The sequence below is a fragment of the Anoplolepis gracilipes genome, chromosome 7 (genome assembly GCF_047496725.1).
Source record: "Anoplolepis gracilipes chromosome 7, ASM4749672v1, whole genome shotgun sequence".
Lineage (NCBI taxonomy): Eukaryota > Metazoa > Arthropoda > Insecta > Hymenoptera > Formicidae > Anoplolepis > Anoplolepis gracilipes.
In genome coordinates this window covers 9,843,692-9,870,184 of record NC_132976.1, presented here as the reverse complement: position 1 = coordinate 9,870,184, position 26,493 = coordinate 9,843,692, and the positions used below count along the sequence as shown (strand labels likewise).

The 26,493-nt window shown below is 34.1% G+C and overlaps 2 protein-coding genes across 11 annotated transcripts; one reads left to right on the top strand and one right to left on the bottom strand.

Moving 5' to 3' along the window:
- Positions 1 to 104: 104 nt before the first annotated feature.
- Rhogapp190 (Rho GTPase-activating protein 190) lies at positions 105 to 15,064 on the bottom strand. Of its 6 annotated transcripts, none has more exons than XM_072896919.1 (24): positions 14,924 to 15,064; positions 12,754 to 13,399; positions 11,760 to 12,670; positions 11,486 to 11,695; positions 11,267 to 11,278; positions 10,592 to 10,778; positions 10,391 to 10,506; positions 10,116 to 10,268; positions 9,796 to 10,034; positions 9,521 to 9,722; positions 9,267 to 9,443; positions 8,948 to 9,199; positions 8,701 to 8,879; positions 8,445 to 8,628; positions 8,140 to 8,348; positions 7,629 to 8,042; positions 7,261 to 7,500; positions 6,965 to 7,153; positions 6,518 to 6,606; positions 6,055 to 6,436; positions 5,793 to 5,924; positions 5,507 to 5,557; positions 5,316 to 5,412; positions 105 to 5,217 (listed from the first exon to the last, which is right to left on the bottom strand). In XM_072896919.1, the coding sequence occupies exons 2-24, from the start codon at positions 12,922 to 12,924 to the stop codon at positions 5,019 to 5,021; spliced, it is 4,995 nt and encodes a 1,664-aa protein (XP_072753020.1). In that variant the 5' UTR covers positions 12,925 to 13,399; positions 14,924 to 15,064; the 3' UTR covers positions 105 to 5,018. The 6 variants fall into 6 exon arrangements, with proteins under 6 accessions (XP_072753020.1, XP_072753026.1, XP_072753023.1 ...); XM_072896925.1 differs by having other exon boundaries at positions 6,518 to 6,570; XM_072896922.1 differs by having other exon boundaries at positions 8,140 to 8,330.
- Positions 15,065 to 15,129: 65 nt separating this feature from the next.
- On the top strand, positions 15,130 to 26,493 carry LOC140668187 (adenosylhomocysteinase-like 1). 5 transcript variants are annotated; one of them, XM_072896953.1, is made up of 12 exons: positions 15,130 to 15,260; positions 15,734 to 15,927; positions 17,555 to 17,602; positions 18,128 to 18,212; positions 18,582 to 18,763; positions 18,854 to 19,178; positions 19,378 to 19,528; positions 19,643 to 19,795; positions 19,896 to 20,061; positions 20,217 to 20,463; positions 20,815 to 20,935; positions 21,032 to 26,493. In XM_072896953.1, the coding sequence occupies exons 2-12, from the start codon at positions 15,811 to 15,813 to the stop codon at positions 21,036 to 21,038; spliced, it is 1,602 nt and encodes a 533-aa protein (XP_072753054.1). In that variant the 5' UTR covers positions 15,130 to 15,260; positions 15,734 to 15,810; the 3' UTR covers positions 21,039 to 26,493. The 5 variants fall into 5 exon arrangements, with proteins under 5 accessions (XP_072753054.1, XP_072753053.1, XP_072753056.1 ...); XM_072896952.1 differs by having other exon boundaries at positions 18,570 to 18,763; XM_072896955.1 differs by lacking the exon at positions 17,555 to 17,602.

Sequence of the window (26,493 nt, the reverse complement as noted above, 5' to 3'; positions counted from 1 at the left end):
TTTACTCTAGGAAACTTTTAATAATCAAAAGTCCCTCTCCGTTCATATACAAGTCTGATATAAGATTATCGATACAACAAAGACAGGTTCCGTCCATTTACACGTTGTTTTTCATATATATATAATTTATATATATATATTTATATATATATAATTATATTTATATATGTATATTGATTATTTACAAAAATCGTTACATGTATATGACGACATTTATAAACGCGTAATTTAGGAAAGATGGAAACGCATTTGTAAAAAGGTAGGAGGGAAGAGGGATGAGGGAGAGTGAAGGGCACGTTAGAAATTGAAGGATCGGTGAATTTCAATGTAGCCGGCGATTCAGATGTAATTAGCTCCGATACTTTGCGAGCAACACTGATATTCTTCTTTTATTTTATAGAGATAGACAGTTAAAATTAAATCGGCGATAAAAGATTAGATTTTTTTTTGAACTCGAAGAAACTGCGTATAAATCTGTTCTTTTCATCTGCACTATATTGTCCTCTACTTGTATTCGAAACGAAATAAATACATATTCATTAAAAAGAAAAAGAAGAAGAGATATTGCGAGAAAGCATGGAAAATGCAGATAGAAGGAACAGACTTGAAATTCGAGACCTTCGCAAAATGCTTGATATTTACAGATTTTTAGTAAAGTAGAAATTGGCAATTTTATATATCTTGGTCGTATTTGTTAGTTATTTTCAATACACTTATATCTCATACAATTAAATTAAATAGTATTTACGTATAAAATACTTCAATTCTCACATTTATATCAAAGATTCTTACAAAACTTTTGATCCAATTTCAACCCTTTTTCCGATCAGAAAAAGAGATTGACTAGGAAAATGATGTAAGATATATACCTAACAATCTTTATCTCATTGATGAGTTTCATTAGCTCGCACATTGAATCATTAATACTTAATATTTAATCATTATCAAATTTGAGTATTAGTCTCAGTTATTCATACGTCAAACACATTCACACTTCAATTTAATTTACATTCTTATGAAGAAATGTAGTTCTCGCAGAAGAAAGATAAAAGTAGAAAAGGATTTTCACAAATTTATTGGCATATAAAATAACTTAAATATAAAATAATATTATAAAAAAATACACAAAAAATATATAATACTATATAAATATGTGTGTATATTTTATTATATTATGTTATGAAAACGTTAAAGTATAAAATATCGCAAGATGCAATTAAATTAGTGTGTGGACGTGCTGATACAGATCAATATAAATATTTCGACTCGCAAACAGCTAAAATTGAGATCCCACTTTATACTTTATCAGTCAAACGAAAATTTTTATCGCTATAATATCAATTAACAATTTAAAAATACTTTTCCTACATTTCTTCACCGCCTGATATCTCAGAGATGCTCGCATAGTATACCGAGATTATAGAAATGACGGATTTTCAAAGTTGGACGAAGCTCGCGAAGAACGGTGATGAATGATAAAGGAAGAGATAGACGGAAAAAAAAGAGAAATGTGACGCGCGAAATGCAAGGAAAGTATGGCTTATAATACACATCATCCCGATGCAACTGTACAACTATAATACATTCGTGCATCAGCCGATGCTATAAATTAAAAAGAAATAAGGTCCATTCGCCTACATTCTTATCACAGGCTGCGACAATGTGTAAGAATTTTTTGTATTCAACGGGAGGGGGGAAAGAGGTCGGCCGCGGTGTCCGCGGACCGTCCTCGGATAGCGAGAAGAGACAAGCGGAAACCTTAACGGACGTATCGTAGAAAAGTGATCTTCTTCCTTCTTAGGCTCTTCGCGAGAGAAGACGCTCGATGGATACGTGCCCGAGGACGATACATGGACGTGATGGTGACAATGACGACGACAATGATGATGATAATGCTGCTGCGCGAAGAACAATCTCGTTACAGAGCTTTGATAATCGTTATCTCGTACTTCCTATATCCTCGTCATCGAGTACTTTCTCGAGTACTTACTCGCTAGATTCGTTTCTTTGCTATTGCTTACTCGTTACATTGTGTATACAATGAAACCGCAATCGAAAGATCCGGTCCAATAGTGGTTCAATTTATGTTTTTTGGCGACTTAAAAGATAATTATTGTAAATTTGTATTATATATAATTTGTATATATTATACATTTAGAAATATTATTATAGCAATAATAATATTGTTAACGTCATAATTAAGATATTAAATGCCTTTTATTTTTCTGTTAAAAAGTTTGAAAAAGTTAAATGTAAGTTTGCATTAATAAAAATAGGTAAATAAACTCCTTAAATTTGAGATACTTTTTGGGGTTTTTAAAAAGAAATAACTTATGTGAACCATTATCGTAATTGAATCTTTCAATTGGTCGCAATGTAATATAATTCGCGCTAAGTCCTTGAACAAATGATAGTTACATGAAAAATGATTGAAAACTATCGAAGAGTATATTACGCGAAATACACCCAAGAAATTTGTGAATAATGAAATTGAGATTGCACCAATTTCGATTAACAAATCTACATTGTTTATATTCTCTATAAGAAACTCTAGTAATATTGTAGACAGATAGACAGAGACAATCCAGCTAATCATTAATACTGATTTACGCGACATTTAAAGATGAAAAAAAAAATGAAAGAATTGGTGCAAACAGTATTTCAATGTATAACAAACGTGATCTTATTCACGAGAAAAATTTCATGGAAACTTTAAAAGTGCTTTAACTCAATTATCTCGATTTAATTTATATATAAAATAGAGAAAGATAGCAAGAGTATCGGAATATCTCTTCCGAACGAGCGTTCCCAAATGCTTCGACACACGCTACCTCAACATCGCCGACGTCACGTCGTTACTACGCGAATTTTCGATCGCTCGAGATCTCGTAAAACATCGTACATCTTATTCTCTTTCTATTAAGAACATTATACAATTATGTACGTACGAATGTATAAAATTTGTTTTATGACTAAATGGGAATGTACGATCCGTTTCTATCTCTCTCTCTCTCTCTCTCTCTCTCTCTCTCTCTTTCTCGTCACACGCGCACGTCGATCATAGAAATATTGTTACATTGTTTCCTTACAAATACAAAGTAGCGTGTTCGTGAGATACACATTTTCTTACGAGTCCATGAATCGACAAATTTTTTTCTTTCGAAATCCTGCTCTACTTGAAATTCATTTGAAATATTCGCTTCGATTAAAATGCGTTTCTCGCGAGACCAAGTAACATCAACGTTCCTTACAAGAATGTTTGCAGATTATAAAAGTGTATTATTTCGCTTCTTCTTTTCTCTTATTCATAGTAGCTCCAACATTCAGAGAAGCGATATTAAGTATCTCTTTCTCGGTAATTCACCGTAAATACTTGCTTGTTGATGCTTAAACGACGCGCTTACTTTCGAATGTTGAGCCGCCGAAAGGCATTACATCTGTCATTACAATTTTTAACATCGAGTTATGGCACACCTATAAAAAAGAATGTCTCACCAAATCCATCATAATGCAATCATTGTGCAAATTTAAACGACAATTTAAAGCGAATAGGACAAATAAATCGATGAATCTAAAGATGCGTTTCTGATTAAATATAAAATTATATATTTTTTTTCGATACATTTCTTTCGTTAACTAACGTCGATCTTGAACTTTATGCGCTAATGAATACTTTCTGTGTTTTTACGAAAATGTAAACGATGTGAAATATTATTAGTTCTAGCGAGAAATGGATTGCTTTCACTCTCGGAAAAAATTCTTATGAAAATTTAATGTTATGAATTTCGTATCTTAAATCGTTAGTTTTATGTACATATTCGCTTTAAGAAATCTTAATATTATTTCACGTCCGTAATTCTAAATATTTCTTAATAGTTATTTCGATTCGATTTTTATATGTGTATATATTGTGTGCGTGAAATTCTGCCGAAATATTCTCTCTTATATCTTTATCCGTATTATTCTTTGTATTATCTCTATTTATCATATTGTGCAATTATATGTAACACGCTTTTTGCATGTATCTCTTTTTGACTTTTATCTTTTTAGACGGAATAGAGGAAATCGATTGTATCATCGTTTGAATTTGTTGTTGAACCTGCCACGATAATGATTTATCCAAAAATTCCTATATGATAATCTACATTGATAAAGATGCAAAAGTAATAAACACGCTCGAGAGACGATTTGTGCATTTGTGCCAAAAAGGAAACATACTAAAAACTTTTTTTTTTGATATCGTTGCTATATGAGATATATATATATATAGATATTATTCGACGATATATAAATCTCGTGAATGTTTCGTGTCTTTTGCGAATGAACTCTGGATACATCCTCCTTTAAATATTAAATATAACAACCTCTTTAACGAGGTTATATGTTAGTGTTATCAACACTTTGTAGTATTTTCTTTTTTCGCAATGTGGACAAGAAAATACGAAGAAAGAGAGAACTGAAAGAGAGAAAGGCAAATGAAAGAAAAAAAGCAACATTGATCTTATTTCCGTAACTATATAAAGCTAATCGTGATTATCAAATATCGAGAATCTTATATCTCTAATACAATATCAATAAATACATCGCTCTGGATACATCCAACATGATACATGCATACTGTTATGACACACATGGATTGACTCTTATTATTCTTGAGTTATTACCTGATCCACGCACGCGAACAACTGTCTTAGGACCATCGAGTGATCATTCCGTAAAGAAGGATCTTGCGTGTCACACATTCCGGAAATGAACAAGTATGAAATGACTAAAATTAAATAAAAGCTTTGTTCGATCGTTTACGTCGCGCCTTATATGGGACTTGTGTAACATTACAAGTGTATGCTAAAGCGAACTTTAATATCGATACAAATTATATATTGAGACCATATTCGTCGACACGTATAAAAAAAAACGAAATTATACCATGAGCCGGACGTGCCGTTTTTATCGCTGTTGTCCACGAGAAAATTTTCAATCCTGTTGCACTATGCACTGTGTAGCAGCGTGTTTGATCACTACACCATCACAACAGCATCCTCGCCACAGAACAGGAAAGGATACTGATCGATCATCGTCTGGACCACGTCTTCCAGATATGGCCTCATGGCTTCGAATCTACCGAGGTCGTTAAATTCAATCGGTAGTAACGTAGGCCACCAGCAGATCGCCAGATTCTTACTATCCATACTGTTGAGTTTACAATTCTCCGCAACTCTAAAGTTGCATAAATTTAGATTAGATTAAAAAGAAAAAGTAAAATCAGAATAAATTTAAGATTAAAGAATATATTTTATTATCTTCACGACACTTACTTTACGAAATGTTGAAAGATAAACTTGAGAACATCAAAGTTAACTGGATTTAATTTCTTGAGCATCAGACGCAGGGCTAACAATCTACCGCTTCGATCTGCAATTGTTCAAATTTTAGTTTATATTTTAATCTTGAAAATTTGAAGAATATTTTGCTCAATTATCTATATCTATGAAATAAGAGTACTAACCTTCCATGTTCATGCAAGTAGCTGACATAGGTTTGCTAATACCTCGTGCACCTGATATAAATAAGCATACATTCTTAAAAATGTTGTTCTTTTTACTTAATTAACATTTTTAAAAATATTTTGCTTTTTAATTTAACTCTCTCTCTCTATAACTAATTATTATAATTATTTATTTAACTATAATTAAAATTTGATGACATAAAATAGCATCTAAAGACTTAAAAAAAAAAAAATTTGAATTATAAAATTCTATGATTGCTGAATTTGTGTCACTAAACTAATTCACCTGATATATCTTCAAGTTCACTCATACGGTCTTTGTCGATGAGTGGTGGTAGTCTCTTAGAGAAGAAATCTTTCAAGGCTGTAGCAACAGCATTTACAGGAATATCCAAAGAATGTATGTCGACGTTACCATCTATATATAGAAAGAAATGAAAAATATTGATTTATATTATCCATCATAGCAGGATTTAGGAGAAAGCTAAATTTTATATCAGAAAAGAAAGTGACACTGAACATTGTAACAGTTTTAATGAATGATATACCTTCTTCAAACTTTTGGAAAAGCAGTTCTACGTGTGCGCGATTACCGGGCACCCTATATATCCCTTCCGAATCCAATCCCTCGTCCTCGATAAATCGCACGCACTTCTCCAGAAATAAAGGTATCCGATTCGTTTCGCTTTGCGCAAAATCCTCGATTAAAGGTTGCTGCGATTGACCCGAAATCGGTGTTCCCCCTGGGCCTTTGGTCTGTTTAATCTTCTCCTGTTTCTTTTTCTCCCTCTCTTTTTCCTTTTCGGCGTGCTTCTTGAGTTTCTCTTCCTTTTGCCTCCTCTTCTCCAATTTTTCATCCTCTTTTGCTTTTTGCTTGTCTTTCTTTCTGGCTAATTTTTCGCCGTCCTTTGACTTATTCAATATACCAAACTGGAAAACAAACAAAACAAGATATAATTATACATGTACTTTACAACATCCATTTGCATTATATGCGTTAAGAGAACTTACGCTAGGGGAATTAATTTCCCGTGGTGAGGACACATCGAGACTTGATTCATCATCTGGAATGCCAAATGTATTTTCACTCCTTTGCTTGGCTAAAATAACAGTTTCATGCAACTTAACAAAATTGAACACTGAAACTTAATTGAAAACTTGCTGATATATGTTATCTTTAAAAAAAAACGAGAGAACCAAAGTTGTCATTTCAATAAAGAAGCCTCGGATTAAATCAAAATCACAATCTTTAATTACACATGCGTAAGCATGTATTGTAAAGTATTGCTAAATTATTGAATTAAATTTTCTCTTTCTAGATCACATATTATACATTACAATTACATTGTTATATATAATTAAAATTATATAAGTTATAATTATAACACCTCAGCAAAATGTTATATATGTATGTTGCATTAATGAATATTCTCATTAAATTAAAATTCAGTTACTTACAGGAGGCGCTGAACATCTCCTGTGGCATATGTTTTACATTAAATGGATGCTGCAAATATTGCTGTTGCAATGAATTTCCTGAGAATCTCTTTCGCAAACTAACGGCAGCATATTTATATTGTTTCGATCTAGATCTCGAAGTATGCTCCGGATCGCTCGATTCAGAAGTATCGGGCGTTTCGCTAGATACTGAAAAGATAGAAGTATCGTTAAATATATCATCACTTATATAGATAATGTAAAAAGCTATTGAATTATTTGATAAAAAAGAAAGAAAAGAATGAAAAAAAATTTACCTCTGTCTACTGGCTCGACGCGCCAGTTTTTATCGTCTTTCATATTGTAGTTCAAGCCGACTATACCGTCTCCGCTTCCCATGCTGGCCAATGACGGTACTTTGGGTGTAGCGACTGGTATCGCAGTGCGTTTTTTGCGTATTCGTTTATGCGACAAAGACTTCTTACTCGTTTTGCTCAAGGCGTCAGCTGCTCTTTGTCTTTCCAAGGAACTCCATTCCGAGTCAGAATCGCTATATGCTATATATTTGCAAATAATTAATGTAAGTAATAATTACATATAAATTAATACTTAATATCCTCTCAAAAAAAAAAAAAAAAAAAAAAAAAAAAAAAAAACAGCGTAAACAACAAAAAGAAAATCTTACACGGCTGTCCCTTTTCACGTCGGTGGCGCAGTTTAGATTTATTGTTGCTGATAGAATCCTGCACCAGGGCGTACATGTAATCGCCATCGTAGGCAGAGTACATACTCGGAACGACGTCTTTCACCTGTGCATACTCGGAGCCGAGATCTACCAGTTCTGGTGTGGCAAGAGGAGCGTGACCCATTGTCAGTTTCGGGCCGTGTTCATCTTTCTCGCCGATTGTCATCCTAGCTATCGCATCTGTCACATTGGAGAAATCTTTGAGATTAATTTTCCCGGGTTGTTTCAACGTCTGACTATTTCCCTTCGGTCGCGGCTTTGTCTGAGAGATGTATCGTCGACCTGTCGTGAAAGCTCTGTGTGGATAACTGTTGGTAACTCCATCTTGATGCATGAATGTGTCCTTCACCCAACCTGAAGGAAAAAAATAAGAATTTATTGGAATGGAATGGAAATTTTAAAAAGTCACATTTCACAACGTTGTACGATGAATTAATTTCCAGTTACTAACCGGATAATTTATTCGTGATATCTTCATTCTTCATTAGATCTCTCTCCCTCTCCTCTCGATAGAAGTCGACCTGGCTATAAATGTCGCTGTCGTCACTTGGCGTAGCTCTATGATCGGCAAATTGTTCTGTCAAACCAGTGTCACCCAGATCACCGTCAGGTGTCAACTGCTCGTATGACTCTGAGCCGCTTCTAAAAGTTACAGACATACTGCTTCACATTAGACTTTTGAGTCACAAAGAAATCCACAGAATTAAATAGATCAATTCGTTCTACTCGCTAGAGAACTGCTTCTAAAATAGTTACCCGTCATCCGGCGTTTGAAGATGATAGCTTTCATGACGCGGTGGCGGCATCGGATGTAAAGCCGAATACTCTAAGGTACCTTCTCCGCTATCATTTAAATTCCCCGGTTCCTCCATGTTAAACGCCTGCTCGATCTCCGGTTTCTTTTCCCACACCACTTTGAAGAAGGGCGTGTAAAATGCGGCTGCAAATATGAAATAATTATGAAATTGAATTTACCCTTTGGCATGTCAAAATAAAGTTTCGAATTTCTCACTTTTCTGTTGGCAGCTGGATGCAGACGTCATAAAATGTGCCTCCAATTTGTCCGCGATAGCGTTTCCTTCTGTGATAAGTAGATGACTCAAGTCGTTGCTGAAGAAAGCATTCGCACCGCCAGTATCAGTCACAGCCATTATTTGTATCGGTAGATTTGGTATATTTGTGGAAAAGGCACTATAAAACAAAATATATAATAAGTAAATATTTTCTTTTAAATATGTCAACGAATCTTCGGTACATACTTTAGAGTTGCAAGAGAAGCTTTCCTTTTTGTAGAATAAACAAGTATAAAGCCGTGCACTAATTCGTCTCTGAATGCATTGGCTCCATGGAAACTCGAAATAATAACTTCGACTCGACGTTTGCATTCTCCTAGAAATGTTTCTAAAACTATAGATCTATCACCACTGAGAAAGCAGCATTGATGATTTAGTAAAGGACCGAGAACGTTCTCGACTGAATAAGGATCACCGCAGAACATACACATTATTATTCTGAAATCAAACGCAAAATAAGATATGTGACTGCAAATTAATCATGAAAGGTATTATGATAATTTACCTGATATCAGGTTCCAAGCATTCGATAACGCTCTGATATATATTTAAAAAACCAGCTCTGTGATTTATTGATTGTATAAGTTGTTGCAAAGCATCTTTCACCAATGAAGTAGGAAATCGTTTGTGCTTTTCTTGTTCTAGCTCATCTATGCAGACATCGATAAATGGACACTGCAAACTGGAGATGCCAAATTGATAAGAATATCATGTGTTATACATATTTTATTTCGATTATAACTGATATAATAAGTATACCTGTCAGCAAGATTCTGTCCCTCTTCTCTGAGCTTTATGGCTTCTATTTCGTCGATACTAGCTTCTGGCACAAACATTATTACAATGGGTAATCCTTGAAACGGTAGCCTGTCCTCTTGCTCTAGATTTGACAACAGAGTTTTCTCTAAAGAAGATCGAATGTACTCAAACGAATCCTCATTCGAATAGATACAAAAAGATCCTAAAACACACAAGAAGAATATATCGTTATATCTAGGAAACTTCATTTACATCAAGCCTAAACTGATACTTACCATGTGGCATGAAATCGGACGTGGTGAAGGAGTTATGCGGCAGTCCCACATCACCGTCTATAATGCGATATCCGAGAGTGTACAATTGACAATCTATCTCTACTTCATCATCTTCCGTTTGTGCCCTTATTTCACGAGCAAACTCCTCGCTCAGTCCATTACTTCCCAGTATGACTAAATTTAACTGATTGTTATCCGATGTTAACTGCCACTGACTACTGTGATTCCATGAGGAAGGTCTGTTAGAACGGTTTTCAGATTTGTGTTACGAAATAATTTCATACACTGAACAATTCTCTGTATTGACATTGACTTCTTACCTATGAGCTTTCGTTCCGAGTATCCTTTCTATAAGAGCGTCCATACAATTTGGATAAGCAGGGCAGTGTTCCCTTATGGGACAATGCACAAATCCCAAATGTTGAAACAACATTAACTTTCGATCTTGATCTAATCTATCTAGCGCTTTGTATCTAGAAAAATAAAAGTTACATTATAAATATATTTATATTGTTTTTATCTATAAAATATCATACTTGAAAAATTTAAAACTATTCTTTTTTATATAATGTATATTTAGAATAATACAGCATACCTAAAATCATCCAATAAAGCATCTGTAATTTCCTTTATATCGTCTTGTGTAATAGTTCCAGATGGAGCTATACTCTTGAAATGATAAAATAAATCTGCATGCTCCAACAATAATTCCTGTAACACATTCCCAAATATTTATTTTGCATACATTTGTTATATATTAATAGCAATAATATAATTATTATGTACAAATAAATACCTGGAAATTGTGTTTTGCTTTCTCAATAATTTCCTTTTGATGCTGATCATAAATTTCTTGACAATCATGAGGAGAAAGCTCTTCAAAACATTCTCTGCCCATAAATAAAACTCGTACCTCAGACAAATGTTTTCCAGGCGTAACGTAACCAGTTTCTTCCAATAATTGCTTAAATTGTTTCTTCCATCTAACAGAAATTAATTAATTGATGTAAAACAGAATTTGGTTCTGACAATGTTCCATATTACAAAATAATAATTTAATACATAAGACAATTTTAAATAACTATAATGTGTAGTTGTTGTTAATAACATTTCGTTAGTCTAAAAGTTTGTGTTACATTCAGGTTTTAGTTATTTATATTGTTATTTTCATTATTCCAATATTAATGTATTATAATGTAGTGTTACATCTTAAAAATATTTTATTATAATCTTAAATCTTAATTTTATCAAAATACTTTAAATTGGTACACATGCATCATAAGTAAATTGACTTATTAGGCACCAACAAATATCTCAACTTATTTTAAATAATATAAAAGCACATATTACTATGCAAATGTTAGCACAGCACAAACATTGTAGAACAAATACTATTATTTCCAATTCAAATACTTATGTCCTATACTGTAGACAAAAAAACAAGTAAAAAAAAAAAATAAGCATAAATTACCTTTTCGGAAGTCTGCACAAAGAAACGCCACCCAGAATAAAGCAAAGCATTAGTAAATTGTATATGAATATTACCTTCTATAATATCGAATGAAACGATATTATAAATTTACTACAATTAGCTATATCAGTTCTATATGAAAAATATACATGTAACTTGCTTCTACAATATTTATTTGTTAAAGTGATTCACAACTCTGTTCTGCATCGGATTACTTACTCTAGTCGCCGTTGTTCTTGTTGCAAGGCATTTATGTGATTTTTAAATACAGTCTCCGCTTCGGGGGTCTCCAGCACATCGTAAGGAATTTTTGTGCCATTGTTTTCTCCAAAGTCACAATCAATCCATGGTATATCCTCGGGACACTCGTAGAAGTACTGATCGAATTCGGGATGCTCCTTTATATATTGTTGCACTGCCGACCATTCCCTGCAAAATATTGTTTCCAGTAATCCGTACGATTTACAAGACGTGATTCACGTAAAAAGCTTACTCGTTAATTAAATTCGATATATCCGGACAAATCTCATGAAGTATATCCGGCAACATGTCCAAGTAGCTTTGTATCTTCTTCGCAATCTGTTCGTCCTTCAGTTTTTTAATATGCCTTCTGAATAGTCTCTGCGTCGCTTCAATACCGAACAATTCCACGAAAGTGGTAAACTCTTTGAGTTGCGCGAGTTTCTTCGATGCTTGCGACCAAAGGGCGCGATAGTCGGTCACGTGTATTCGGATCAATCTCTGTAACGATTCCGTCGACGCGTCCAACAGTTCCTTCCGAGCCCTGGCTGCCTCGGCAAACGGTATCAGTTTACTGCGCATCTTTGTCTTGTCGATCAATTGCGCCAAGATCATAAAAGCCAGATCTACATTGATGTTCTCGTGCGCCGATGTCTCGATGATTAAAATCGATCCTTTATACTCCTTTCGCATTATCAGTTTCTCGGCTTCCTTAACAAACTGCTCGTTTGCGTCGTCATTTTTAGTTGTCACCAGAACGACTGGCTTCTTCGTTTTCATTAAATTATTTAAGATATTCGCTACAATCTCGACTTGTTTTTCTATCGCCCGATTCGGTACGAGACTCACGTCAAACACGCATAAAAATCCGTCAATGTTCAGTTTACCATCAGGTAGGACTTTCTGCTCGTACTCTTTCTCTATACCCAGCTGATTCTTACAGATATACATGAGTTTTTCGGCGCTTGTGATCTTCGTAGCCGCACATCTCTTTGCATACGGCTCCATTTTACCGCCTTTGAACGGCTGAAACGACGCGTCGTCTATAAATTCCGTGTGTTCGATGACTTGAAACTGAAACTCAGTTCCATCCTCTGCTATTTTCATCACTTCGCCCCAATATAGGAAGTGATCGTTGTTTACCACACGTCCACTGAAGTCAGACTGCAATAAAATTATATTTAATGCTCTCATTAAAATGTTTCAATTAGCAATCAATGAACTCTGTGTAGAATTGCTTCAATTACCTGTGATAATACCGAAATATGTTCCACATTGTAGTCGTCGCTCATGGAACGCATGAAGCGATTGCACAGGCACGACTTGCCGACGCCAACTTGTCCTTTATCCTTTTCTGTGCCAGACAATCCGACCACCGCGATATTAATACTTTTAGCATTGTCACTCTTTCTCGCCATGTTTGGTATGCAATGATTCGCTGATAGCAATGTCAAAATAAATTTTCCCTTTCACAAATTTGCTCAAGACATAGTGAATGACATGTCACCAAAAAAATTTGCAACTAGTACAAATTTATCTTTACACCTTTGGTCATTTTACTTCAAATCTAGAACTTTACGTGGTACAAAATTAGTTCAACCTCCCTTTGGTAACATCTCTGGATGATTTTAATCACAATTTGCTTGCTCGCATCGATGAATATTAGACTTATGTACAAATCCAATTGATCCTCTTCAAAATTCTCATTCGTGCAAATATCTCTACTCTAGTATCATAAAGTTCTTATATAGTAGAGATGCAATTTTAATATAAGTTATTGAATATAAATAACACAAAGCTTTTCAAGATTCTTAAACTCTATCTATTATTATGCGTAGCAGTTATAGTTTAGCACAGCTGTGAGCAATGGTTCTTTGGAATGGCACTGTGTATCTGAAAAAAAATGGCAGAGAAAGATACATTAATTTAAAACATTATTGATTTAAAATAAATATAAAAATTATATAAGCTCGTTAATATTCAAAAATAAAAATAATCATAAAGGCCAACTATGCAACTAAAAAAAATTATTGATTTATAATTTATAATTTATACAGTTTGTACTATATTCTTACTTAGTATATAGTATACTATCGTAGATTTGCAACGCGACATGTGTCTCTTAAAATATAACTATGAATCATGCATTACACTGAAAGAGATATTCACAATAGCTCCGCTTCATGCTAATTGCATCAATAAGCATCAACAAAGGGTAGAATTGTAAGAAGGTCAGAATAAGTCTCTCAAACAATTCAATCCACTTGAAATCGATAATAAGAAATAAATTATAATTAGAGTGTTAAATTATGATTAAAGCGTTATTTTTACGATCCTTAAATAGCGATCGTGAATCTTACAATATATATTCGTTTCAGATGCGCGATATATCTAGCATGTTTTATATAAGCTTTACGTGTTTTATATTGCAAGAACCTTGACTTTTTCTGCAGGGGCGGAATCATCCCTGCATATACACCCGGCTGTTTCGTCGTGTGTAACTACATATATATATATATATATATATATATATATATATATATATATATATATATATATATACATATATACTTTTCTACACTTTCGGTAAGTTTACCAAAAAAACGAGATGGATATATGTGTTCTCTTTGGAAAGAGCGAGAGAAAATAAATAAAGTGTAGAAAGTGCAACTAAAACGAACGGACCTAACAAGTCTGCTCCTTTTAGCTGTTCTGCTTCTACGTTCGAAATTAAAAATTAGCATACCGTTTCTTTTATATTATTCATGCATTGGTAGAAAAAAATAGGAGAGAGCAAAAATGGAAGAAAAATGCGACTGTGAAGAATAGATTTAACGAAAACGAAGATTGCCGAAAAAAAGGAGATGCAGCAAAACCTCAATTCGGCAATAATTTTTAAATTAATTTTCGATAAAAGAGCTTATTCTTTAAATTCGCGCTAAATTTTTTACCTATGAAACTAATATATAATTCCTGTTATTAGAGAGAGAGAGAGAGAGAGAGAGAGAGAGAGAGAGAGAGAGAAAGAGAGAGAGAGAGAGAAAAGATAGAAAATTAAAAATACAGAAAGTAATCAAAGAACGAAATTTCATGGTGGCTCCGATTGCACCTTTTTACACTTCCGAAAATGTATACCTATTCGGGGGAAAAAAAAAAAAAACCTGAACGCAAATCTTTGTCGGCACACGCGAGATTTCGCGTTCCCCACGACTCGTGTGTCCGAATGACAGCCGCGGGTTTAGATCGATATGTATCGTACACAACCACGCTCTCGGGTCTCGACGTCAAAACGGTGCCCGGGGGCTCTTCCTCGGAGACGAGGAGAGAAACAGCATGAAAGCACGCGGGGTTGTTCGTCGTCGTCGTCGCCGCCGCTGCTGGACACGATACACGGGCGGATGAAACACGATCGGTTACCTGAGTGAAGGGAAGCGCACGGTGGACTGTCTCCTCGGGGGGGAAGGGGACGCTGACTCGATCCTCCGTCACCGGGATCCGGGCCGTGTCGTCCGGCCTGTGCGATCCGGCGTGCGGGACCCGGGTGCACCTCCTTCACGGCCAACGTATCCCCGTCCGTTCTCGGCTCCGCTCGGCTCGGCGCGGCGCGGCGCGGCGTTGACGTTGTGCGACGTGACGTTACGTTGACGCACGACTCGTGACCGTGAAACGGCGCTTCCTCTACGCTCGCGCGGCACCGCGACGCATCGACGCGACGGCTGGCACGTCTCCCGGAGGGGGCAGCGCGAGATCCCAGGTGAGTAAATAACTTCACGTTAAACACCGAGTGTCGCCCCGTACAGGAGCCATCTTGCTGGGTGGGCACACGCATCGGCGAACACCGATGTTTTTCGCATGGTCAGTAATGTTCAGGCCCGAATACTTTTGGTAGCGGAGTGGCGGGGAGAACACCATGATATGTGAAATAGAGAGTATATTCCATTCGAGATTTTAGATTAATATATTCTGCGTTTTTTTTTTCCCCATTGTCTTAGACAATCATCTTTTAATTTAATTAAATATATTAATGACTCCTGAATGTACCCAATACTTACATACAGAGTCTTTTTTGAAGAAACAAATGTTTTTTTTTTCACAAATGTTATACTTGATAATAATTCGCTTGTTACTTGCACTTTTTGCGTATCGGTTCCTTCTTTCCAAGATTAAAGTATATAATTAATTGATGCGTGGAATTTTTTATGTATATCGACCGCGTGTTGGGAACAGCGTCGAAGGAAATGTAGCTACGGGCCTGATCCGCGCGCGCGAAGCGACGCCTGGCGGTCGATCGGCGAGTCTCGCGGATGTGCATTCGAAAAATGGCCGACAGCGGGGACGGTGTGAACAGCACGTCGTCCGGGAAGGAGACGAGAAGCACCCTCGCCGATGGCCCGGTCACCGATCCGGCGTCCAGCATGAAGGTAAATCGAGTTAGGCTTTAATGTGACATAACACGTTGGATCGTCTCGTGCGATCGGGATGACATTCGCCCTAATTTAACAGCTGTATGCCATAACTGTCGTATTTGCCGCCGTTCTTGCGATGGAGTTTTGGAGCGAGCCCAAAAGCTGCGAAGTGTCTTCGTCAATCGTGTCTCTCATCATATCGAGTGTCGCTCGTTTCGAAAAAAAAAGAAAATTCCGATGTTTATGTCTTCTTTCTTTCTCTACATTGGTTTCCTTCTATCTTTCTTTCTCTCTCTCTCTCTCTCTCTCTCTTCTTACTCTCTCAGTCTATCAGTTCCTCACCTGTAACTTCTATTGTGCATCATGTCTTGTGACCAGCCCAACAAAGTCTTGTGACCACATATGGTTGTTACATAATTGGACACATGGTATTAATTGACATATCGTTCATTGATGATTGGGCGTTGGTTAAAAACTACCTGAATTACTACTTATGTATTATGAGGATACTGGAGCTCCTGTTTGCAGCTGATTGGAAAAGTTTTTCCATCATCCTTTTCTATCATCCTCTTTTATTATATCTTATTAGTTTATTAAATGAATTGATTGAGATAATAACTATACGTATGTGTTTACTTTACCAGAAGCAAATAAACAGAAATCTGACAGAAGTTTGATTAATCTACAGAAAGGACAGAATCAAGATTGTTTAACATATTTTGCTCAGTTTTAATGAATACAAATATTTCTCTTTTACGCAGATATATCTTCCAGCTACACACACATATATATATATATATATATACAACAAATTGTTATTATTAATATATTATATTAATAAAAATAACATTAGCAACTTGAAGGAGTGAATGCATGCAGTTACACACATAGTGCCTATGACTTGGCATTTACAATGCTTATATATTATTTTACATATAGAGCATTATTCACACAGTAGTCCGTAGGTTCGGTACCAATCACTCATGCATCGCTCATAAGCCTAGACACACCATTTAGGCGTGGCACAATTAGCACTATGTGAATTGTATTGAATGCAAAAAAAATCTGAGAAGCTCAACATAAAGAGATCTGTGTTTCCTAAAATATTTCTTTTAATTGTGCTTCAATGATTCGAGTATTTTGACTGATTGAATGGCAAAATTATGGAAAAAAAACAAAAAAAAGAGATTTACAAGTAAATATTATTCTTATTTGATTGTACATATATGTATATATTAATATATATTAATATATTAATATTTTATATATACAAAGTATATATAAATAATACATATAATGTATATATAAAATATACATATAAAATATATATTCTCTGCATATATATATAAGGAATATTTTACAATGTAATGTTTATCTTAATTAATAATTATAATTAGAGTACAATAATTGTTATATTCTGATTTATATATAAAATTTCTTTTTTGAAAGTATTATTTGCTGTGAGACAATTATATGAGATGTAAAAACTTATATGTAAAAAAATTGAGAAACAACAAAAAAATTCCTACACATATTTTGTGCATAATCTGTACAATCTTTGGGAGTTTTGTACCAAACTACGGACTGTATTGCATACACTTGATGCATCTGAATCATGATATGATGGTTGTTGTGATTTCAGAGCCTAGAGGCATCAAATAATGCCTTTCACGGCCCGAGAACAAAATTAGTAAGTAAGAGTATATATGTGTATAAAACATGCAAAGTAAACTTGTACCCAATATATCCATAGAATATCCATAGAACGTCATCCTTGCTATTTTCCCTCAAGACTTGGCTTTATCTTCTCTCGCCATATAAATGTCATACATGCTGGTCAGAATTTGTCATTCTCGCTTATCAGTTAGATAATACAGACTAATATAATGAGACGATTATATTATATATATATATATAATTGAAATATTTTATATATTATCAGGATCTTTTTCACACTTTCTCCTGAAATGTAGTTGCATATTCAAAAAAAATGTGAAAAGATTTGCGTACGATGTAATAATATATGAAAAAAACTTTTTTGACATAAATATAAATCGTCTATGTGTATATTGATCTGTGTATACATTTGGTGCAACAAGCTAGAGCTTCATATGCACTCTTCAGTTTGTAGTTTCTCTCGATGCATTGCGGGCCCTTTTAGAAAAGAGACACATTTACAGTCGGAATTTGAATTAACTGTATTTTCAATTTCTAGGATTCAAAATCTGGAGCGCTGAAGAAGTCCAGCCGCTACCGGAGCCGTTCTTTGTCGGCCAGCAGCACCGATAGTTACAGTTCTGGTACGAATGTGTTGGTGATAGACGATAGTGATTTTTCGTGTGTATTTCGCTTTTTTTTAACGAACAACAGCTTCTTTTCTCTCTATTAATACCATACTAATATAATTTCTTAACTTTAATCTATATTTCTATTATAGTTATCGCAAATATTGAAATATTTAAAGTGTTATATTTCATATTGCTATTCGTAGTATCCTAGTATTATTCATAGCTTTTCTTAGTGTTTAGAATTAGCAATGGTTGTAGTCTGAATTAACGCAAGCAATTGCATTATCTGCTTTATTAGGATATTCTGCACTTGCACTTTGATGTGATACTAATAATCAACATTTTTCGGCATTTTGCGCTACCTTATAGCCTCTTATACAGGAAGTTCATCTGATGAAGACGACGTTTCGCCGCGCGAGAAAATTCAGAAGACAGAGAAGGGCTTCATGGATTTTTGCGTGCGCAACATCAATCAGCATGCTTTCGGTCGTAGAGAGATCGAAATCGCCGAGCAGGAAATGCCGGGAATCATGGCCCTACGGAAACGCGCAGCTGACGACAAGGTGAATCTCTTCTCTTTCATGATAATGGAAAGATCATTTTTATTATGTATTCTATATTTCAATTTAATTCTAATAATCGGTTTTGCATAGCCGTTGAAAAACGCCAAGATTGTGGGATGCACTCATATCAACGCGCAGACTGCCGTTCTGATTGAGACCCTGGTGGAACTGGGCGCACAGGTGCGATGGGCGGCATGCAACATTTATTCTACACAGAACGAAGTGGCCGCGGCATTGGCGCACGCCGGATATCCGGTGTTTGCGTGGCGCGGCGAGACCGAGGAGGATTTCTGGTGGTGTATCGACAAGTGCGTAGCGGCCGAGAATTGGCAGCCTAACATGATTCTGGACGACGGCGGTGACGCTACTCACTTAATGCTCAAGAAATACAATGCCATGTTCAAAATGATTCAAGGTTTATCTCGTTCTGTTATGTCTGTTGCGGTTATAAAATTCACCATTTTATAGAAAAGATTTTAAAATAATTCGGCAATATAATAATCATATTAATATCAATAGGAAAATAGAAATAGAAATTCTTAAAGACTTTGAAAGTGAAAAATAAGATGATATGACATTTGATTTATGAATGAATAAAACGGTATGTGTTCTAGGAATTGTCGAAGAGAGCGTAACAGGTGTACATAGATTATATCAATTGTCAAAGGCAGGTAAATTGTCTGTTCCCGCGATGAATGTGAATGACAGTGTGACGAAGACAAAATTCGATAATCTCTACAGCTGCCGCGAGAGCATCATCGATAGGTGAGTTACATAAGACGAGTTACACAAGTTTCAAGAAAATCGTTTGGAACTTACTTATTCTGAATGCGATGTTTATAGTTTTCAATTCTATTATCGGAAATTTATTGCTTACAGTTTGAAAAGATCCACAGATATCATGTTTGGCGGTAAACAAGTTGTGATATGCGGTTATGGAGAAGTCGGGAAGGGATGTTGCCAAGCTCTCAAGGGTTTAGGTTGCATCGTATACATCACGGAGATTGATCCCATATGCGCTCTGCAAGCCAGGTAAGGAGGGCTCGCTTGGGTAAACAAATTTAATTTCCGCAGCCAGATTGTTCGCCGAGCAGAATTACGTTGTACATATACATGTGTTGTCGCATTACAGCATGGACGGCTTCAGAGTGATGAAACTCAATGAAGTCATACGAAATGTAGACATTGTCATTACAGCGACGGGCAATAAGAACGTGGTCACGCGCGAGCACATGGACAAAATGAAAAACGGATGCGTCGTGTGCAACATGGGTCACAGCAACACGGAGATAGACGTTGTATGTCCCACTTTATCTACTTTATTCGGCGCGTGTAATTTCGCGACCGGCAGTTATAGCGACTCTCGATTTTCTCGAGCGATCGATTCGATATGACGATTCCGCGCTCAAGAGAGATCGAGAGGATTAAGCCCCCTTAAATATGTTCTTAACAGAACAGTTTACGTACGCCCGATTTGACTTGGGAAAAAGTGAGATCGCAAGTGGACCACGTTATTTGGCCGGACGGTAAGCGCATAATACTATTGGCGGAGGGTCGTTTAGTAAACTTGTCGTGCTCGAGTATTCCATCCTTCGTGGTGTCGATTACTGCCGCTACGCAAGCATTAGCCCTCATCGAACTGTTTAACGCACCACCGGGACGATACAAGAGCGATGTTTATCTGCTGCCGAAAAAGATGGGTGCGTAATTATAATACAGTAATCATAATATAGCAACAAGATGTTAAATTGGTTCTAAAAGTCTTTCTGTGTCACATTCGTAGATAAAGAGAAAATATATATAATTTTGAAATAATTCTTATTTATTGAAATCGTCACATTATTGACTTCAACATATTTTTCTTTTCTAATTCCTCAATATTTTTTGAATACTTGAATAGTTTGATGACATAAGAAATGGCAAAGCTTTAACACCAATCTAATATTTTGTCTTTTGTTTATCATGTATTTACTATGTTTTATGTTTTTATCAATTTATCAGTCGTATCATATCATATGATAAATGCTAATTTATAATGTCAATTCATCTAGATGAATATGTCGCGTCATTGCATTTACCTACATTTGACGCGCATCTAACGGAATTGACGGACGAACAAGCAAAATATATGGGCCTCAACAAGGCTGGTCCGTTTAAGCCTAATTACTATCGGTTAGTATCAAGCCTCAAATTCTTTCACGAGAGCGATTAATTGATTGCGTGTGTTTTGTTTGTGTTATCTACCTACCTACTGTGGATCTGTTTCAGCTACTAAAAAACCAATGGACGAGTAATGTGGCATTGACTTAGCACGTGCGACACTCACTCAGCATTACACACTTTCACAAGTATTAAAAAAAAAGAACAACTACCCTTCCTAGACTTTGTGCCGAAGTTGGCTTTCTTTTTACCCTATTGACATTCATTTTCTGTTCTCGTAAAATCGATAAGATATTTTTATTTATGGTTCAACCTTCGTCGAAACATCCGCGCGACTTGATTCCATTGTCATCGTGTTAATCATCCGCAAGGAATGCGTTAATAATGTCATGAACACATTGATTGAAGCAGTTACCCAATAATCGATATTAGAAATGACTACCGGGGCTGGACAAAGTGTATTTGAAGAAAGCATAAAATATATAAGCTATTTTCAATACGTCGAATATCTTATATATTTTTTAAGAGTATGCGCTTCAAATAATGTATCTCTCAAAAATACTCTGTCCAATTCTAAAATTGTAGATAATTGAATTTACGTGTCTGATTAACTTTTATAACAGTTTTCTTTCTGAAAATGTGCGAGTGTAGAGCCTGCATTCGTCAAGATGAATGGAAAGAAAAGGAAAGAAAAGTTTTGAAAAATTGTCAGATTGTACACACCAACAAAACTACGCGTGCAAACCGTCGGACGAATGGTGTAGATACGAGTTCTGTATAATTTGCAAGCCGGTATCGTAAATTAAAATTGCATCTGTCCATTAGAGACTACTTCCAGTAAACTAGCATTATTAGTTTGTAAATGATACACACGTTTTTTAATAGTATATAAAGAAAAAAATATACACTATATATATATAGTGTATATTTATATATATATAGTGTATGTATGTATATATATATATATATGTATATACATATATAACACACGCATAAGTAAAAAATCAAGAGTATTAAAATAGAAAAATAATTATAAAATAAGATTTAATAAAAGTGTACTGTTTTATTCGATTTTTTTAGTGAATTTTCTGATATTTCTAAATATATATATATATATTTAGATGTAGATATATATATATATATATATATATATATATATATATATATATCTCCATCTAAATGTTTAAATTCTTTCTTGAATATCCTCTGTACGTGTTATAAATTTATATACATATATACGCATATCATACTATTTTTTAGCGCGTACCGTTGTATGCGGGTATTGCTGCATATTAGTCAATGAATTTGTTGTGCCCTTATATTATAGTAATTAATAAATTGCACGCGTGGCGTGTGTGCGTGTGTATGTGTATACGTGTGTGTGTGTATGTATGCGTGTGTATGCGCTCGCCCCGTAAAAAAGGATACACCATCCGCGACTATTTATACATCCTTTCTTTAAGAAAGAGACGCGGTAACGCCATATTTTGCAGGCGAATAATCCAAAAGCTCCATATGTACATAATTATTTACGGAGGAGAAATATACTAACACACGAAATATAGGTGATAAGTTGTCACATAGATTATAGCCTGTTAATCATTGTTACCTTTGCCTTGCGTGCGACACACGAATTTGCATACCCCACGTTTATTAGGAAAAATAAACGCCTACCACATTTAAAGAGAATTGACCGTGTTCATTGTTATTCTTTGGAATCCCATACCTCTAATAACAATTACAAATCAAAATTGTAATTAATTCGCAGCTTCAACTGTCGACAATACATCAACCGAAGAAATGTACATACATATATCTATATTATACTTCAAATTTCTCATGAAAGAAAAACGGATAATCTCGATTCATTTTTATTTCGTCCTAATAACAATCTCGAAATTAGGATTAAAATGAATCGATATCCGCGAAAAAGCAATCGATCAAGATAAATTTATTACGCAGATTTTCATAAATGAATGTTTAATGTATAATCATTAGTCATGTAATTATGCAGAATTTCTATAGTCAAATATAAAATAGAACATGTGTATTATTACAGTAAACTGTGTACGCAAGAATATAAGTTAGAAAAAAAAAGAAAATCTTTCAATATAGAGTAATGTTCCTATAAAGTTAGAAGAGTCTTCGTTATAAATACATATGCGTATAATATTACACATACATCATAGAAATACGAAACTGCACTGATTCAGCATCTCCCTTTGGACACGGCAAAATAAGCTACATAATACATTTAAAAAAATAATTGCTTTAGAAGGAACTTAAGATAAAAACTAGCAATAACTTGGAACGAGAACCATCACCATATATATATGTATGTATATGTAATTATATTACATTCTAAAAAATGAAAAATACATATTCATATATACCTTAAATTCTTGTAATGAAAAATATTGTAAACGTTTATAATCTAAAATTCTTTTCTGTAAAAGTGCTTTTTTGAAAAATTGCAATATATTTTTATTTAAACTTTTATTCAGTATGTCTCATTGTCAATACACGCACGGACGCACATACATATATATATACAATTATAAAAGGTATATACGGTATTTATAATATTAATGAATATTTGATAAACATGTAAATAATTGAAACATTTGAATAAAATATTTGTATAATTTAGCTCTAAATTGAGCAATATTGGTGGGTTCTGGTTCTAAAAAGTTGAATTTAACACGCCTGATGATAAATTGATCATTAGACTAATTAGATTAGTTTGATTATAAGTTATAGGAGAAAAGTATTATGTTATTAGCTTTTAATAAGCAAGGAAAATATATTTACGAGTGTAATATTAGTGATTAAATTGAATATGCAAATACGAGCTAATTTTAATTATACACGTATATCAGTGTTATTCAGCGAATATCAATTATGAAACTGACTGGCATACAACACAGACTAAGTAATATATAATGCAGCGTTCTTTTATAAACTTGTGAAATAAAATCTGAAGTCGAAAAAATGTCACCTGAATGAACAAGTAGTTCTTATAAAATGTCAGAAATGATTACATCTATGTAAAATCTATGTCACAATGTTAATTTTACGTAGCAAAGCAATAATGAGAGTCTGCATATTATGTTGAAATTGTTGATATTTTTATAAGAATGAAGGCAAGAATAAAGAATCGCGTTATTAATGTATGTTGTTTCTTATTGTTAAACCTTTTTCTTTCACGGTAGATGTAATTATTTTTTACACACGCGCAAACGCACACACACACACACACACACACACACGCACACACACACACGCACACGCACACACACACACACACACACACACACACATGAATTATATACATATCAACAAATATCAGTTTTTCACAGGAAGATAATTCACATAATTTAGGAAGAAATATACAATGTATATATTTCGATATAAATGTTATATATTTCAACTTAATGATTATAAACTAATAGCTCTTCTCTCCAACGCATCGACAATGTTTATTGTTAGATACAGAAAACTTGTCCTGCGTGTTCAGCGCGATTCACATGTGAGTATTGAAAAAAAAATAAAAATGATAGCTTTGGACTCGTCTCTGAGAATGAATAACAAATGGCAAGGCTCGACGGCATGGCATTATACAATGGCAAATATAATAGTATTAATTAATAGTACAGCGATTTATACAATTATGGTAGAGAAGCGAGAAAAAAAAATGTGTGCATGATATATAAATAATAAAATAAAAAAAAGGGAGACAGAAAAAGCGGTAAAAATATTTTACAATATTCTGTACAAAAATCTCTTGGGATAAGTAACGATTTAGCGTCGATATTGTATAATTAACAACGTTATTAATTATATAAAGTAGCGTATCTGATATATGTGTATTAATAAAATAGCGGATTGCACAGAATCTTAAAATAATTCATGAATCAACGTCAACAATGGTATGAATAATTGTAAATTGTATCAACGATTCGACAAATTAACTCTACGACAAATCATTTTATCCTAAAATTGAATACTAAAGATAAAGAGCTCGAATATAAAAAGATCGTGTATGGTATATGTATCTCGTGTTGCGCGTTATATAAGCAGTGTATTTCTAATTGACAATGTATTTGCATGTGTAGATGTGTACAGAATTATATTACACGTAAAACTCGATGTATAATATGTACATAAATTGATTACGAGTTCCGTCATAATAAATCGTTAATTATTAGTCAGTATAAGTATTTCATTAACAGTTGTGAAAACTTATCTCTCATATTTATCCGCATTACATAAATAAAGATGAAGACCACGTGGATCATAGCATTATAAATTTAAGAGAGAAAGAAGAATCAACAAATTATCGCCTGTACATACAAAGTGCGTACAAAATCAGGACAGTCAAATATTTAAAAAATTAAGCATTTATGAGAACAATGTTTCAAGCAAACGTAAAATTTAAAATGGTCGAATGGTGATATTTATTTTGATTTTAGATCATTTTGCGAAGATCACTTAAAAATCACTTCGAATTTTTTAAGTAAAAACCGCCATTTCTTATACATTATATTCTTATAACTGATGTCAAGTAATATTCAAAACAGTATAATTAAGCCACCTTTCGTGAAAAACTTCCCGAGTTACACTATTACCGACATTAGCATGCTTGCGTACTTACAGCATGATTTACATTTTCTTTTGTATATATATATATATATATATATATATATATGTGTGTGTGTGTGTGTGTTGTGTAGAGATCAGGACTCCATAGTTCGTCACTCCTATGGTATTTAAAGACTCCAAACCCTCTCCACAAGTGTATGAGTCATATTGATATTGATAATACCAATTTTTTCGATTTCGCGATTCATAACTTAGGAAGTTCTTCACAAAAGAAGATTTGATTATATCATTTTGAAAATGTATCGATACTAGCTACAAGAATATAATATATAAAAAATATCAGTTTCTATTTAAACAATTCGAGGTGATCTTTAAAAATGATCTTTACAAAATATTCCAAAATTAAAATAAATACCATTCCATCACTTTAAACGCTACAACTTTTGCTTGAACCATTGTTCTCGTAGATGTTCTATTTTTTCGAGATATTCGACCATCTCAGAAATAATCCCTTTTAATCCCTTTGTATTTACACCCTATGTATGCATCTCGCATCATATAAGTAGTGTATTTGTAGTTGCCGGTTTATTTATGTGTGTATATGCATAGAATTATATTACACATAAAATCACGGTCTGTGTATGTACATAAATTGATAAGAGTTCTTAATAAGTCATAAGTCATTGCACTAAGATTGCAATTAGTTCCGTGCTCGTTAATAATTATAAAATTTAGCCCTCATTTATGTGCGTACATGAATAAAGATAATGATTGTGAATTACATAGCATTTACATTTAAAAAAAAAAAAAAATCAAAGAGAGGAAAGAACAAATATGCTTTCGCTATATATATAATTTTATCATTTAATTTTGTCATGATTAATATATCGCTTATGCAATTTTATCTGGGGCAATCTTCTTCATTTCTCTGTTATTTCATTTCTCAAACAACAAACTATAATGCAAAT

Coding starts and splice junctions, on each gene's coding strand:
- LOC140668187 (XM_072896951.1), top strand. CDS start 15,811: ATGTGCATTCGAAAAATGGCCGACAGCGGGGACGGTGTGAACAGCACG. Junction 18,213..18,569: donor CACCGATAGTTACAGTTCTG/GTACGAATGTGT, acceptor GCTACCTTATAG/CCTCTTATACAGGAAGTTCA. Junction 20,464..20,814: donor TCTGCTGCCGAAAAAGATGG/GTGCGTAATTAT, acceptor CAATTCATCTAG/ATGAATATGTCGCGTCATTG.
- Rhogapp190 (XM_072896919.1), bottom strand. CDS start 12,924: ATGGCGAGAAAGAGTGACAATGCTAAAAGTATTAATATCGCGGTGGTC. Junction 11,696..11,759: donor ATATCGAATTTAATTAACGA/GTAAGCTTTTTA, acceptor AATATTTTGCAG/GGAATGGTCGGCAGTGCAAC. Junction 9,200..9,266: donor TGCTTGGAACCTGATATCAG/GTAAATTATCAT, acceptor GTTTGATTTCAG/AATAATAATGTGTATGTTCT.